Source organism: Rhincodon typus, unplaced genomic scaffold, assembly GCF_021869965.1.
Source record: "Rhincodon typus isolate 14 unplaced genomic scaffold, sRhiTyp1.1 hic_rhity00002598, whole genome shotgun sequence".
Taxonomy (NCBI): Eukaryota; Metazoa; Chordata; class Chondrichthyes; order Orectolobiformes; family Rhincodontidae; genus Rhincodon; species Rhincodon typus.
Genome location: NW_025968236.1, coordinates 7,556 through 21,993, shown reverse-complemented (window position 1 = coordinate 21,993; position 14,438 = coordinate 7,556). Strand labels below are relative to the sequence as shown.

Genomic DNA, 14,438 nt, shown 5'->3' with positions numbered 1-14,438 from the left:
GAATCTCATGGTGATAATTTTCCATAGTGTAACTGAAAAATAATTTGTTAGTCTATTAACTTATCCATTTGATTATCGTGGTTCCTGTTGCTCCCAAAAATAATGATACAAAAAAAAAGACAAACTCAGATAGTCATTCATGTCTTTTTTTAATACATCCGGCCCAGGAAAGACTACAATATGGTTAACCCACATGGGAGCCTTTAGAAATCAAGAAAGATATCCCACTGATGAGGGATAGAGTAATGTACTCATTATTTTATATTAATACTAAGAAAATTCTACTGATCAAATCTACTGCTCAATGAAGGGACAGCATCTTACCATTTATATCTGCTTCATCAAGTATTTGAAATAAAAGGTAAAGTTGCCACAGTCCCAGAGGACCATAGTGTTATTCTGTCATTAGGGAGGGGACAGGTGCAGGTCACCACACTTCAGGTGAGGTTGAGAGGTGGGACCTTCATGGTGACCTCAGTCACGAATTGAATCCACCCTGCTGATATCACACTACATCGCAAATCAGCTAAACTCCCCGGGGTCAGTTAGCTCTGTTGGCTGGATTGCTGGTTTGCGGAGTGACACCAACAGCACAAATTCAATTCCTGGACCGGCTGAGGTTACTATGAAGATCATGCCTTCCCAATCTCACCTCTTGCGTAAGGCTTGGTTGACCTCAGGTTAAACTCACCACTTGTTTGTCGAATGAGAGAGCAGCCCTATGTTTGAAGTAGTTTATGTGCAAATAAGACAATGCTATGACACGTACTGTATAGTTAAATATTGGAAATTGCTGGCCAGAAAAAAGTACACGCTGAATACTTCAGAGAGTGGTGCGGTGGACACTGAACTATTGATCATGAGGTAACGCATATGTGGAAAAACAACAGGTCAGACACTTTATTTGAAAATTATCTAAACATAAGGGTGGTACTTCAGTTTGTAAGATGAAGAGAAAGTGAAAGAAATTTCAATTTGCATTGAAACAATGAGGAAAGGAAGGGACAGTGCAATGAAAAACAAGAATGACAGATCACCAAGAATGAGATCACAGCCTGAGCTCATTACAGGAACCGCTAGCAAGATGATATCAAATCACAAGTGGCTACAATGGCACTGCTGGTACTTTCTACTTTCCACTTTCTACTCCACATTCTGGTCACCTCAAATAACAAAACACCACCCAGGTGGCAACACTGAATGGAAAAGGGTGAGTAGAATTCATGTTTGATTTATTTTAATTAAAAATGTTTGATATCACATTAAAAGGTCAAGGTTTAAAATCACATGCCACCAGGTTATAGTCCAACAGGTTTATTTGAAGACACAAGCTTTCTGAGTCTTGCTCCTTCTTCAGGTATCAGTGAGAGGGGTGGCATCAGACACATGATTTGTAAGCAAAAGATCAAAGGGCCATTGAACTGATACGAATGTACTGAACAAACCTAAGACAGCTGTTAAATCTTTAATCAGTTAGAAAGGATTAATATCAAAATCCCAGAATTTCTCACAAGTCACTACCCCAAGATAACTAAAGGTTTTATCAGTATACCAGAGTTGACACCTCAAGTCAGAATGTATTTTAGGTGTGAGGCCTTGTTTAGAATCTGGCTGTGTATCAACTTGGACTGGTTTTATTTCCAGAGTAGGAATTTATAAATGCCACAATGACTGTCTATAAAATTGTACGCTTTTTGAACAAAATAGAATGTATCTGCAATTACAAATCTGCAAATGCAAATTCATCCCATAGATTTACATATGTGTGTGCACACGGATGCGTGTGAGGGAGAGAGACACAGTGTGTGAGAGAGAGGGGGAGAGAGAGAGTGTGCATGTGTGAGGGAGAGAGAGAGAGAGAGTGTTTGTGGGAGTGTGAGGGGGAGAGAGAGAGAGAGAGTTTGTGTGCGTGTGGGGCAGGGGGAAAAGAGAGACAGAGTCTGTGAGAGAGGGGTAAAGTGTGTGTGTAATGGGGAGAGTGTGTGTGCGTGTGTGTGTGTGCGCGTGTCCAAGAGTGAGGGGGGGAAGGGAGAGAGGGAGGATAGCGTAGTGGGGTCACCTGTAGTGGACATGAACCCATGATCTCGGTTGAGGCCGTCCTCATGGGTACCAAGCTTGGCTATCATCCTCTGCTAGGCGACTGTGTTGTTGTGTATCCCAAAGTCCACCTGGAGGATGTTTATCCAAAGGTCTGAGTCTGAATGTCCTTGACCACTGAAGTGTTCCCCCACTGGGAGGGAACATCCCTGTATGGCAATTGTTGTGCAGTGTCTGTTCATCCGTTGTCATAGCACCTATACAGTTTCGCCAATGTACCATGCCTCAGGGCATCCTTGCCTGCAGCATATGAGATAGACAACGTTGGCCAAATCACACAAGCATCTGTCGTGCACGCGGTGGGTGGCATTCCCACGTTCAGCCTCGGATCTTTGGATAAATGTCCTTCAAGAAACAAAGTTAACGTTTCGGGTCCAGTGACCCTTCCTCAGAACTATAGGTGACCCCACCACGCTACACACACACCCACTCTCTCATGCGTGCACTCTCTCTCAAGCATGTGCGCGTGCACGCACACACACGTGCACACATAAATCTATGGTGTGAATTTGCATTTGCAGATTTGTAATTGCAGATACATTCTATTTTGTTCAAAAAGCGCACAGTCTGTAGACAGTCAATGCAGCATTTTATAAATTCCTACTTTGGAAATAAAACCAGTCTGACTCCAAGTTGATACACAGCCAGATTCTAAACAAGGCCTCACAATTAAAATGCATTGTCTGACCTGAGATGTCACCTCTGGTATACTAATAAAACCTTTAGTTATCTCGGGGCAGACTTGAAAGAAATCTGGTTTTTCATATTAATCCTTTCCAACTGATTAAAGATTTAACAGCCATCTTAGGTTTGTTCAGTACATTTGCATCACTTCTACGATCCTGTGATTTTTGCTTATAAAATCTGTGTCTGATGTCACCTCTCTCACTGACACCTGAAGGAGCGAGACTCCGAAAGCTTGTGTCTTTAAATAAACCGGTTGGACTATAACCTGGTGTTGTGTGATTTTTGACCTTGTCTACCCCAGTCCAACACCGACACCTCCACAACATTAATAGGAGTAATTCATATTTCCTAAGCAGCTTCATCATTACAATATCAGTAGGTGAAGTTTTCCAAATCGTGTCATTAGGGAGCCTCAGCTCCGTGAAATGGTGACAACCTGATGTCTCAGAGTTGTCCAGACAATAATTACACAATGTCTAATCAAATCTGTTAAGTGTCTCCAACATACCTCACAAGGTGAAATCAAAATTCATGGAGTGAATTTCAATATTACTTAGATAGCAACGAGAAGAAAGCAGCCTACAGGGATCACAGTGAACATTTCTTCAGAGAGTATTCAGCAGCTGAAACACTGGGTTTCTGCCTCATAAGATGCAACTTTACCTATTGGATAAAAGGTATCAGTCTGAACAGTTCTGTGCTTAGGAGCTAGGAGGTGGATCCTCACATCAAATATGAGTGCATTGCATAATTACATAAAACATGGAGAATTCTAGCAGATCCCCAACCATAAACTGACGAGCACTCTCGGATCTCGCATATAAAAAAGTTACGCAAAAAGCCAGTCCTTTGTATTCAAAGCACCCCCTTCTTATTGTCCTCACTCCTCCACCTGGCTCCTCCTCAGCCTTCTTTACCGTCCACCCCCTCTTCATACTTGGCCTCCCACCCCCATATGCAGTCCCTTTACCCTTCACCGAGCTCAATCCCCTCATCCTCCCATCCTAGGTCCCCTCGCCAGCCCTCTCCTCACCCCCAACCATCCTCAGTCCTCTCAACCTCCCTCACGTCTCAGGTTCCTCACCCATCCCCCCCTTCAATCTTCAATTCCCTCACCCCTTCTTCACTCTCCTGTCATCAGTTCCTTCAACATTCTCCTTCAGTCCCCTCCCTTTTCCTGTTGTCACCCGAACCCACCTCCAGTCCCCTCGTCCCCAGTCCTCTAGTCCCCTCACCCCTCCTCCAATCCCCTCGTCCTCAGTCACCTCACCTCCACAGTCTCTCATACTCAGTCGCTTTTCCACCTCAGCCTTCATTCGTCTTGTCCATCCTCACTCCCTCTCTCTCTCTGCAGTTACTAAACCAGCCTTTCTCACATTAAAAATAGAATGATGAATTTGAACGATACGTTCAGCTCCCAATGAGATAGACAGTTTGTTTGAAACGAGAAGTTCAATCCACCTAGTTCAGCAGATGGTTTATTGAGGTCTAAAGTTCCATGGTCCTCTTACAAAAGGGTTACGTGTCAGTTTTGTTCCTAACACAGGAGAAAGAACAACGTGCGTGTAAGAAACATTGCAAAAAACTGTTTCTAGGAATTCTAAGCCCCAAACCCTACTTTGCAATGGTTCTGCATCAACAAGATCACAAAATCCAATCCTTTTGCTTCTTTTTCCTGAATGGAAACAATGTCCCAGTTGGAGACAAACGCCCCAGACATAGTAAATCTTACCCTAAAGAGCTTAATCAGGCTGTAACCTCCTCAGAATCTGGCTGTTAATATTTATTCTTCCAGTGATGGAGCAACTTTCTGTAGGAACAGTTCAGACCAAATACCAGGACAATCGCAAAACAAAATGTTTCACAAATCTTCCATCTTCATTCATTTAAGTGCATTATGTAACTTTAATGTCTGCGTTCTGTAACAAAAGTAGGGTTTAACCAAGGCTGCTCCTTTGCAGATTCCAAAATGCCAAAACTGCCTCATGAGGGAATATGCTTCACTGCAGGCTTTCTCCAATCCCAACAGCACCAGCTGCAGAAGCTTCAACAAGATGTTTACTTCCCAAAATGAAATGACGAATCCTCAGGTCAGGCCTCTGCAGTAATTCTGTTGGAGTCATGATGAAAAGGGGCGATAATGAAATCTCTCTGTATAAAACGAGCAGCTGGCACAGAGGGAGCAGTATTAACAATAACTGACCTCGTGTCAATTAATGACTTAGTAAATGCGGAGGAACCCAGGTCTCTTCCAGGTGATTTTAAATACCTATCGAGCGTAAAACTCTCTTCTCTTTCTCATTGAGGTGATCAGAAAATGGTGTGTAGCAGGGCTGCTGGGCAAACTGACGGAGGTAATCTGTTAGATATGCCTGTAATTAAAACACAGGATCAGTATACAACACACATTTCACAATGACAGCAATTCCTTCCATTTTACAACGTGCTCTCCATTTGTGTAGTTGAGGTGCCATTTTTGGTCATTTATGTCGGAGATATTTCCCAAACAGACAGTAAAACACTAGGGGTCATCAACAGGAATGACGTAACGTTCTGGGATCTTATGTCTGAAGTGTGATCTCATCCAGCATACTCAGTCTTTTTCTCAACGAGACTTCAGGTTTTGGCCTAATGTATAATTCCTGACATTGTCCTCTGCCAGTGTGTATAGAACAATAACTGCCCTTAAACATGTCCTCCACTGGATCTTTGCAAACTCTTTCCTCTCCAACTGCTTGTTGTGCTGACATAGTTTACCCAATGATGCTGATAGCTTAGCCTTTCAATCCTGTATTAGCATCTTTCTGATGTTTCACAGAAATTAAATCATATCTTTCCTTTCTCTGTTAGAAAGGTCAAATCAGAATAACAATCTCTACAGCGCAGTTAAAAGTCATTCCGTCCATCAGGTACACTCTGACCCTCCAAAGGGCGCCCTACCCAGAACTAACCCCCTACACTGTCCCAGTAACCCCGCATTTACCATGGCTAATCCACCTAGCGTGCACATCCATGGACACTATGCAGCAATTTAGCATTGCCGATCCACCTAACCTAATATTTCAACTCTGCGAGCAAACCTGAGCACTGGTGGAAACCCATGCAGACATGGGGAGAACATGCAAACTCTACAGAGACAGTTGCCATTGCTGGAATTGAACCCAGGTCCCTGGCGCTGTTAAGCAGCAGTGCTAATCGCTAAACCACAGTGCCACTCAGGCCTAATCTCCAGTACCCCACTCCTCTAAGCCACATCACTCTACTCTGACTCTCCCATCTCTACACTCAGATCCCAATCTCTCTCCCTTAATCCCGTTTCCTTACTCCATTTAGCTCCTCTCCTAGTCTGCACCCTCTATTCTTGCCCCACCCCAGTACACATGCCGCACCACCCCTGACCCCACCCCCCAAATTCAGAGTTCCTTCATCTGTATTGCTAGTCTTGACAGTGTGCATTTTCCCTATCCCTCCAGTGTCCCTTCACCCCCAGTCTCCTCTCCACAACAGCTGCAGCTTACTGTCTACAATCACCCATCTACCCAGCTTCTCAACCCCAGCCACCCGCCCCTTCAGCAGAGTCTCACTACTCCTTCCCCCTCCTAGCTCACCACTCATTCTTCACCTCTCCCCCAGCACAACCTCACCACCCCTCGAGCTTCTCACCCTGGCACCTACATAGTACAGCCTCTCACTTTTTCCCTCCCCCAGCAAACAATGAGTGTAAGATTTGAAAACAGGATTGTGCACCCAGATGTGTGCCTGATTTCATTCCATTGAGGCTCTCCAGTGTTCACCCTCAAGCTGAACACTTGTGTCACGATCTTTCCACTTGATTCCATTTATCTCCTGTCTCTGCTTTACTGATCATAAAAAAAACTTACACACCCCCCCATCTCATCACATTTAATGAAGACTCCAATATACCTGTAAATCAACTTGATATAATGGATCCTTCAGAGTGTCTGGATCATCTTCAACATCCTCGTCATAATAATCATCATCTGTTTAGAAACAGACATCATTATTACTCCTAACCTTAATTAGCTTCAAATAGGTGCAAAATATCATATCAAAACTTTTTAGAAATCAGCTGTCATTATTCAATCATTCAAAAAACATCCTTTGCAATGTGCAGATTGCAAACCTCTGGGAGACTGATCCTTTTAAACTGATCAAAGCTTGAAGATTCCGTCCTCTCATCTCAATTGAGACATTTGCATTTTACAATTAGAGGTCTCTGAAAATTAGAACAAAACATTGTCGATGGTGTGTCTGTCGACTCCCATCTTGCTCGTTTGCCATTTATTAATCTGCCAGGCCTGATTGTGTATGTGCAAGATGCAAACACTATTAATGGGAACCTAGAAATAGAGAATGATCAGTAAGACTCTGTACAAATTGTCCCAGTTTTAAATTCTCAACTCTGCTTACAACTGAGTTTTTTTTTTCTCTTCATGGTTTTAAAATCTTCTGTGCTTCAACCATCTGCTTCAGATCTAGAGGTCAGTGTATCACGGTTTTCTTGTGTTGTATGTTTTTTGAAATCCACATTTTTTTTGCATATTTTATCTGATCAATTCCTGACACAGCCTCTCAAACCATTTATACATTTGCCAGTGGATAAAACAATGTCGCCTTTTGCCAGCCCGAGAGGGATGCCACTCCTTCCTTATAGATTTTGACATCTCAGACGATTCAACATGAACTTTGTCCCCATTTTGCTCTTTGGGACCACAGCTTGGAAATTGAGTCTATTGCAAAAACTGTAAAGTAGGAAACTGACTGCTGTGCCATAGGGATCACCACAGGAGACACAAGAAAGAAATTCACAATTTTATTAGCTACTGCATCAGCTTCAAATACAAACTGAAGTTAAACAACGTAGCAGCAGTAAAAGAACAGTGATTCCCACCCTTATCCTGTCAGTCAACTGAGACTTAGAGGTTACACAGGCATGGGGACACATGCTTAGCATTTGTCACAGTACAGAACCATTAAACCACACTACAGTTAAACAGCTCCAATAACGTACATGTTTACAAGCTGCACTGGATGCATGGTATAAAATGGAGTGGCAAAAGGACCCCCAGAAGATCATGCTGTCAGGGTGGTCGACACTGGACCCCTGGAATCTGCTCTATCATTCCCTTTGCTTTTCTCTATTTAACCATCTCACATTCTCCTCCAAGCACTACACAGGCCATTTCTTTCTTGCACTTGAGTTTCTTCCCCCTTCCTATGATTTGTTATTTTTGAAATACTGCTTAAGAGGAGGAAGGATCCTGATTGCAGAGGTGGCTTCCCTTCTCTCAACAGATGCTGAATCTATCTGGCATTTTATTACCCATCCATTTTACACTGGTATTTCAAAACAAAAATAATGCCTTCAATTATTATTTGCACCTCAGAGGAACTCCAAATAACTTTTGATCAATAATAAAACATAGCAACCTCCAGCTACAACAAATAACTAGATTTCACCATAGCAAATCCTGACAGTAATCAAGACAATGCACATATAAAAGCAGGCAGCAAAATAAAGTGTTAGAAGTGGAGCTGTACCTTTAAAAATAGTGACAATAATTTAGATATTTTCTAATCAACCTGTTTAAGGATGTTATTACACACCACTGGAGTAGGTGGGACCATGAAACAGAGTCTCCTGGCTCAGGGTTAGGGATACTACCACTGAGCCACAATAGCTGTTTTTACTGATAATTTATAAAGCGTCTTACCATATCGAACACCTGCCCCTGGACTGAGTAGATCTGATAGCAGCTGTCCTGCTAAACCCTCATCCTCCTCCTCCTCCTCATCATCATCATCCTGGTCCTCCCACATGTCGTTGACTTCATCTGAATAGATGAGACACAGAAACATCAGCCTCACAAAGTTGTGCATTTCACAGTAAAGAGGTGCCATTGTGAACCACATATCAAAAACCTTGGGAAAAAAAGGGGAAAATATGCTTCATTGCTAATGCTTTTTAACTTCCCAGATTTTTGTATGCAACTTTTGCAATTAATGCTGGCAAATGCAACACTTTCTATTTTGCCACCCAGTATATGCAAAAAGCATTCTCTTATTAGTTGCCACACAGTTCGCTGTTGAGTTGAGCTCCCTCTGCAGTCTTAACTTTAGAAACTGCTATTCTGCAGCAGTCTGTGGTGTCTCAGACAGCACTGTCTGAACTTCTCTCTCAAAAAGATTGCTGTTAGGGTAAGAATATATGGATCACGTGACTTCATTAAAATCACTCAATCACTTTGAACTTTGAGTCAGAAGTCTGGGATGAGGTAAAACCCTAGGTTGATCCCACTCTACACTGTTCTTTTTCCTCACCTAACAACTCCAAGGCGTCTTTGCAGTGCTCGGATTCATTAGGATCATTGGTTTGCTTGGTAGGGTAAAATGTGGGTCTTACTGAATAAAGTTTCTGTACTATTGCAGTCATTTCAACATAATTCAAGTAAAACTAAGCAAAAAGTAACACATTAATCCTTCCTCATCCCTCACTAGTATGAGACTAGTTGTTGGGTTCTGTAATAACAGGATACATATCACCATATGACAAAAGACGCACAATACCTCCAGAAAAGCACGCTGTGCTATGATCAGCCTGGTCCTCCAAGGAGCAGCCTTGATGTGCTGCTCACTGGAATCTGGCAGCTCTGTTACTGTATGAAATGTGCCTGCAGCCCCTTGGCTCTGATAACCTTACTTTCCATTTAACTCTCTGGGACTACTTGTTCAGCATAAATCACTATGACATCACATCAGAAAATATCGATTCACTGTATACAGACTTCCAAAATGACCAGAGGGGTAGCAAATAAAACAAGATTACAATTTCTAGCCTGAGAGAGATTGCGATCAAACTTTTGCTACAGATTCCATTCAATCTTCAACAAGGACTCACGTTTCACCAACTCTACAGCAACGTCAATGGCGATGGTGCAGTTTCTGACATATATTACATATATGTGGTTTAAACAGTGAACACATTAACCAAAACAGTAAAGATGAAACCAAAACAGAAATTGCTGGAAAAGCTCAGCAGGCCTAGCAGCATCTGTGGAGAGAAATCAGAATTAACATTTTGGGCTCAGTGACCCTTCCTCAGAACTGATGGTGGCTAGGAAAAAGTTGTTTTTTTATGCAGAAGATAGGGTGGAGGGAGGGTGTAAGGAGTAAACAACTAGTGGAGATAGAGTCCAAGGAGAGAGAAGAACATTTGGACAGACAAAGGAGCAGATAATGATCAGCCTGGGAGAATGAATAGCTATTAGTGGACAATTAGTGGCTAACGATGGATGGTGTGTAATAACAGATGATGTGGTAACAAGACCCTGAGTTCTGAGGAAGGGTCACTTGACCCGAAATGTTAATTCTGATTTCTCAACATGGATGTTGCCAGACCTGCTGAGCTTTTCTAGCAATTTCTGTTTTTGTTTCCCATTTACGGCATCTGCAATTCTTTCGGTTTTTAATGTGATAACAAGGCCTGGTGCATGGGACATGGGAGAACTGGATTTCTTTCTCAAACAGACTTCAAGAAATGTGGTACCTTCACTATTCAAATGTACTACAATAGCTCCAACATGAACTTGAACACAACTGAATTTGAGGCACTGTTACAGATAGTTCCTGGGAGGCAGGATATCTGGACCCATTTCACAGACAAATTGCCTAAGTAATCATTTGCAGTGCCCAATAAGAATCAGCTGTGATCCCTACTCTTGGTACAGTGAATTATTTTGTTTACTTGGCAATCAGATAAATACTAAAAAAAATGCACAGAAGCATCTTTCCAAAGAGAATATATCCTTCAGTAGATCTGAGATATGAACTCTGACCTGCAGTAGGAACTGAAGCTGATGGTCATTTTCTCACAAGCCAAACATCTCATTTTTAATGCATTTATGGGGTGTGGACATCAATGGCAAGGCCAGCATTCACTGCCCTCTGTAGAGTAATGCTGTTGAAATACACGTGTTGTGGTGCTGCTTCAGTTAATAATCAATTACATTCCTGTGGGTATGGAGTCACATATAGGCCAGATTGGGTAATGGTGGCAAATTTCCTTCTCAAAAGCACATTAATGAACCAAATGGGTTTTACAACATGACAGTTTCATGATCATCACTGAGACTCTTTTTATTCTAGAGTTATTGAATTAACTAAATTTAAATCCCAGCAGTCTGGGATTATTAATCTGGGTGGCTGGATTACTGGCCTGGTAACATGAGCACTGTACTCATCTGAAGACAGCTCCTTCTTCTGAAGTTGAATGGCGATTTGGTTGTGACTGCGTTACTTTAGATTTAAAACAGCAAAACTGTGTGGCACATGCACAGGACCCTTCCACCTCATATCTGAATGACTGTGTAGATTGCTATTTCACCTACCTAAATCATACCTGCTACTTTTTCTCAACCAAGCCCTACACTGGTAAAGGAAAAGCAAGTGAGGCACTTAAATTTATGCAGAACCTTATTGCAAGACTCTGCCACATCTCCTAATACTTCATATGCAATGAATTATTTTCAAGTGGACTTATTGTTACATAAATGTGGCAACCATTTTTCACATCTCAAGATACTCTGAGTAACAGTAAACTGGATGAACAGTTAGAGATAGTAGGAACTGCAGATGCTGGAGAATCCGAGACAACAAGGTGCAGGGCTGGATGAACACAGCAGGCCAAGCAGCATCATAGGAGCAGAGAGGCTGACGTTTCGGGCCTAGACCCTTCATCAGAAAAGGGGGAGGGGAAGGGGGTTTTGAAATAAATAGGGAGAGAGTGGGAGGCGGATAGAAGAGGGATAGAGGAGAGGATAGGTGGAGAGGAAACAAACAGGTCGAAGAGGCGGGGATGGGGCCAGGAAAGGTGAGTGTAGGTAGGGAGTTAGGAAGGGGATAGGTCAGTCCAGGGAGGACAGACAGGTCAAGGGGGCGGGATGAGGTTGGTCGGTAGGAGATGGAGGTGCGGCTTGGTGTCGGAGGAGGGGATAGGTGGGAGGAAGAACAGGTTAGGGAGGCAGGGACGAGTTGGACTGGTTTTGGGATGCGGTGGGGGGAGGGGAGATTTTGAAACTTGTGAAATCCACATTGATACCATTGGGCTGCAGGGTTCCCAAGCGGAATATGAGTTGCTGTTCCTGCAACCTTCGGGTGGCATCGTTGTGGCACTGCAGGAGGCCCAGGATGGACATGTCGTCTGAGGAATGGGAGGGGGAGTTGAAATGGTTCAGACAGGTTATGTGAGTTGGTAAAGTGACAGATGGAGAATAGTGTGGCAATGTAAGGTTATTCATTGGAGAAACCTATAAATGTTGCTACTCAGTCCTTTGGTATATTCATAGGGACGCAAGATTGATGTGTTGGTACAGAAGTTGATTAGGAAGGCAAATAGCATGTTGTTTTATATTGCAATGGCATTGGAGAACAAAAAATAAAGTTTTGCTATAGTTGAAGATTTTTTTTTATATTTATTCATTTGTGGGAAGTGGGTATCACTCACTGGCCAGCATATATTGCCCATCCCTGGTTGCCCTTGAGAAGGTGGCGGTGGGCTGTCTTCTTGAACTGCTGCAGTCCACTTGTCATTTGACCCACAATGCCGTTAGGGAGGGACTTCCAGAATTTGACCCAGCGACAGGTATATTTTCAAATCAGGAATGGTGGGTAGCTTGGAGGGAAACTTGAAGGTGGTGGTGTTCCCATATATCTGCTGCCCTTGTCCTTCTAGGTAGAAATGGTCGTGCGTTTGGAAGTTGCTGTCTAAGGATCTTTGGTGAATTTGCAGTACTTGGGAGTACTGTGTGAAGGCAGTGGTAAATTCAAACAAACAATCTTCACTAGGCTGATGAAAGAATTACACGGAACGTTCGAGCAGTTTGGGCCTATACTCTTTGGAAATTAGAAAAACAAGAGGAAATTCTTTTGAAACAAAATTTTGAAAGGGCTTGACAGAATAGATGCTGAAAGTATGTTTCAATTCTAGGGAGAATTGAAAAGGAGAAAGAAAAAAATGGTCAGTTTCTTCTGCGAGTTGCTAGTCTTTGGAATCCTCTACCCCAGAGAGCAGTGAAGATTGGATCACTGAATATATTCAAGGTTGGATTCAAAAGATTTCTATCTACAAGGAAGTGTAAAGTGGAACTCAAGTCACAGTAGTACTGATAGAAGTAGGACCCTTTAGGAGCATTAATATACAGAGGGATCCAAGTCCACAGCTCCCTGAAAGTGGCAAAGTAAGTGGACGAGGTGGTAAAGGCGACATGGGGCATGCTTTCCTCCATTGGTCAGGTCATGGAGTATAAAAGTTAGCAAGTCGTGTTGCTGTGGTATAAGATTTTAGTGAGGCCACATTTGGAGTATCATGTGCAGTTCTGATTGGCACACTATAAAAAGGATATGGAGGCTTTGGAGGGGGTGCAAAACAGGTTTACCAGGACGCTGCCTGGATTGGCATGTATTAGCTATAAGGAAAGGTTGGGCATAGATTTAAGATGTGAGATGGGAAAGTTAAAAGGAGATGTGTGAGGAAAAGTTTTTTTAAACACATAGTGGCAGGTGTCCGGAACATGCTGCCAGAAGTGTTAAAAGCAGACACGCTGGCAAGGTTTAAAAGGTATTTAGACAGACTGTGTGCAAGCAGATGGGATTAGTTTAGAATGGCATCATAGTTGGCACAGACATATCAGGCTGAAGTGCCTGTTCCTGTCCCATGCCGTTCAATGCAATCAGATCGGCCAGGATCTTACTGAATGGCAGTACAGACCCAATGGGCTGAATATGCTACTTCTGCTCCCATTTCCCATACCACTTCGCTTTATTTTCAATATTTGGTCTCCCTACTGTCCTCCTCATCTGGCACTAGTTACTGGTCTCAAACATACAACCTCTCTGGCACTAGTCTAAAGGGTTATCACTTGCCCCAGTCACAATATCACATCTCCACTGGCTGTAGAGCTGGGTTTTGCAGTTTCTCTTCCACTCAAGATAAAAAGCCACATAAGCAGATATTCAGAACCGTGATCAAAAGCTTGGCCATAACGTGTTTGAAGGAGCGTGCAAGAGAAAGAAAGATTGAGAGCAGAAAGAGTTATGGATGAAATTGCAGAACTGAGGCTTTGGCAGCTTTAAGACATGACCACTATTGGCATAGTAATTAAAATCAGGGATGCTCATGGAGGAGTGCTCATTTTGGAGAGTTATGAAGCTAGAACAGATTCCGGAGTTAGGAGTGAGGTGATGAAAGGATTTGACGAAGGAGAATTTTAACATCAGGCACTGTTCAACTGGGGCCAACGTGGCACTTGGAAGAAATTGGGATAAAGACAGTCAAGCTTGGGAATAGTTAAAATTTACATAGGGTAAGAAATGGCAAGCTGGTTAGGAGTGCATTAGAATTAGTCATGTTTAGGAAAACAGGAAAAGAAGAAACTTTATAGAAATAAGAATGAGACTTCTTTCAAGTTTGCTTCTTTTAAGCAATTTTATAGCTTTTGATGTCAGGCGATAATGAAGTCAAATGGCTTGTATCTGAAAATCCAACAATTAGGATTTTGTATGGACAATTCTGCAGACTTGTGATTGATGCAATCAGAAACAAATACAAATTCAAACATCACCCGCCATTTCCTGTT

The 14,438-nt window shown here is 42.6% G+C and overlaps 1 protein-coding gene across 2 annotated transcripts; it reads right to left on the bottom strand.

Moving 5' to 3' along the window:
* Window positions 1-4,244: 4,244 nt before the first annotated feature.
* On the bottom strand, window positions 4,245-9,747 carry LOC109934799 (importin-9-like). 2 transcript variants are annotated; one of them, XR_007261379.1, is made up of 4 exons: window positions 8,520-9,747; window positions 6,709-6,785; window positions 4,988-5,156; window positions 4,245-4,894 (listed from the first exon to the last, which is right to left on the bottom strand). XR_007261379.1 is itself a non-coding variant. In XM_020533468.2 (3 exons), exons 1-3 carry the CDS (start codon window positions 8,716-8,718, stop codon window positions 5,046-5,048), a joined length of 387 nt encoding a protein of 128 aa, XP_020389057.1. In that variant the 5' UTR covers window positions 8,719-9,745; the 3' UTR covers window positions 4,245-5,045. The 2 variants fall into 2 exon arrangements, 1 of the variants encoding a protein (XP_020389057.1); XM_020533468.2 differs by having other exon boundaries at window positions 4,245-5,156; window positions 8,520-9,745.
* Window positions 9,748-14,438: the final 4,691 nt, after the last annotated feature.

Excerpts from the sequence above, each read along its gene's own strand:
- LOC109934799 (XM_020533468.2), bottom strand. The coding sequence starts at position 8,718 with ATGTGGTTCACAATGGCACCTCTTTACTGTGAAATGCACAACTTTGTG. Across the intron at positions 6,786-8,519 it reads AGGGGCAGGTGTTCGATATG|ATGATGATTATTATGACGAG; the intron begins GTAAGACGCTTT and ends GTTTCTAAACAG. Across the intron at positions 5,157-6,708 it reads TATATCAAGTTGATTTACAG|GCATATCTAACAGATTACCT; the intron begins GTATATTGGAGT and ends TTTTAATTACAG.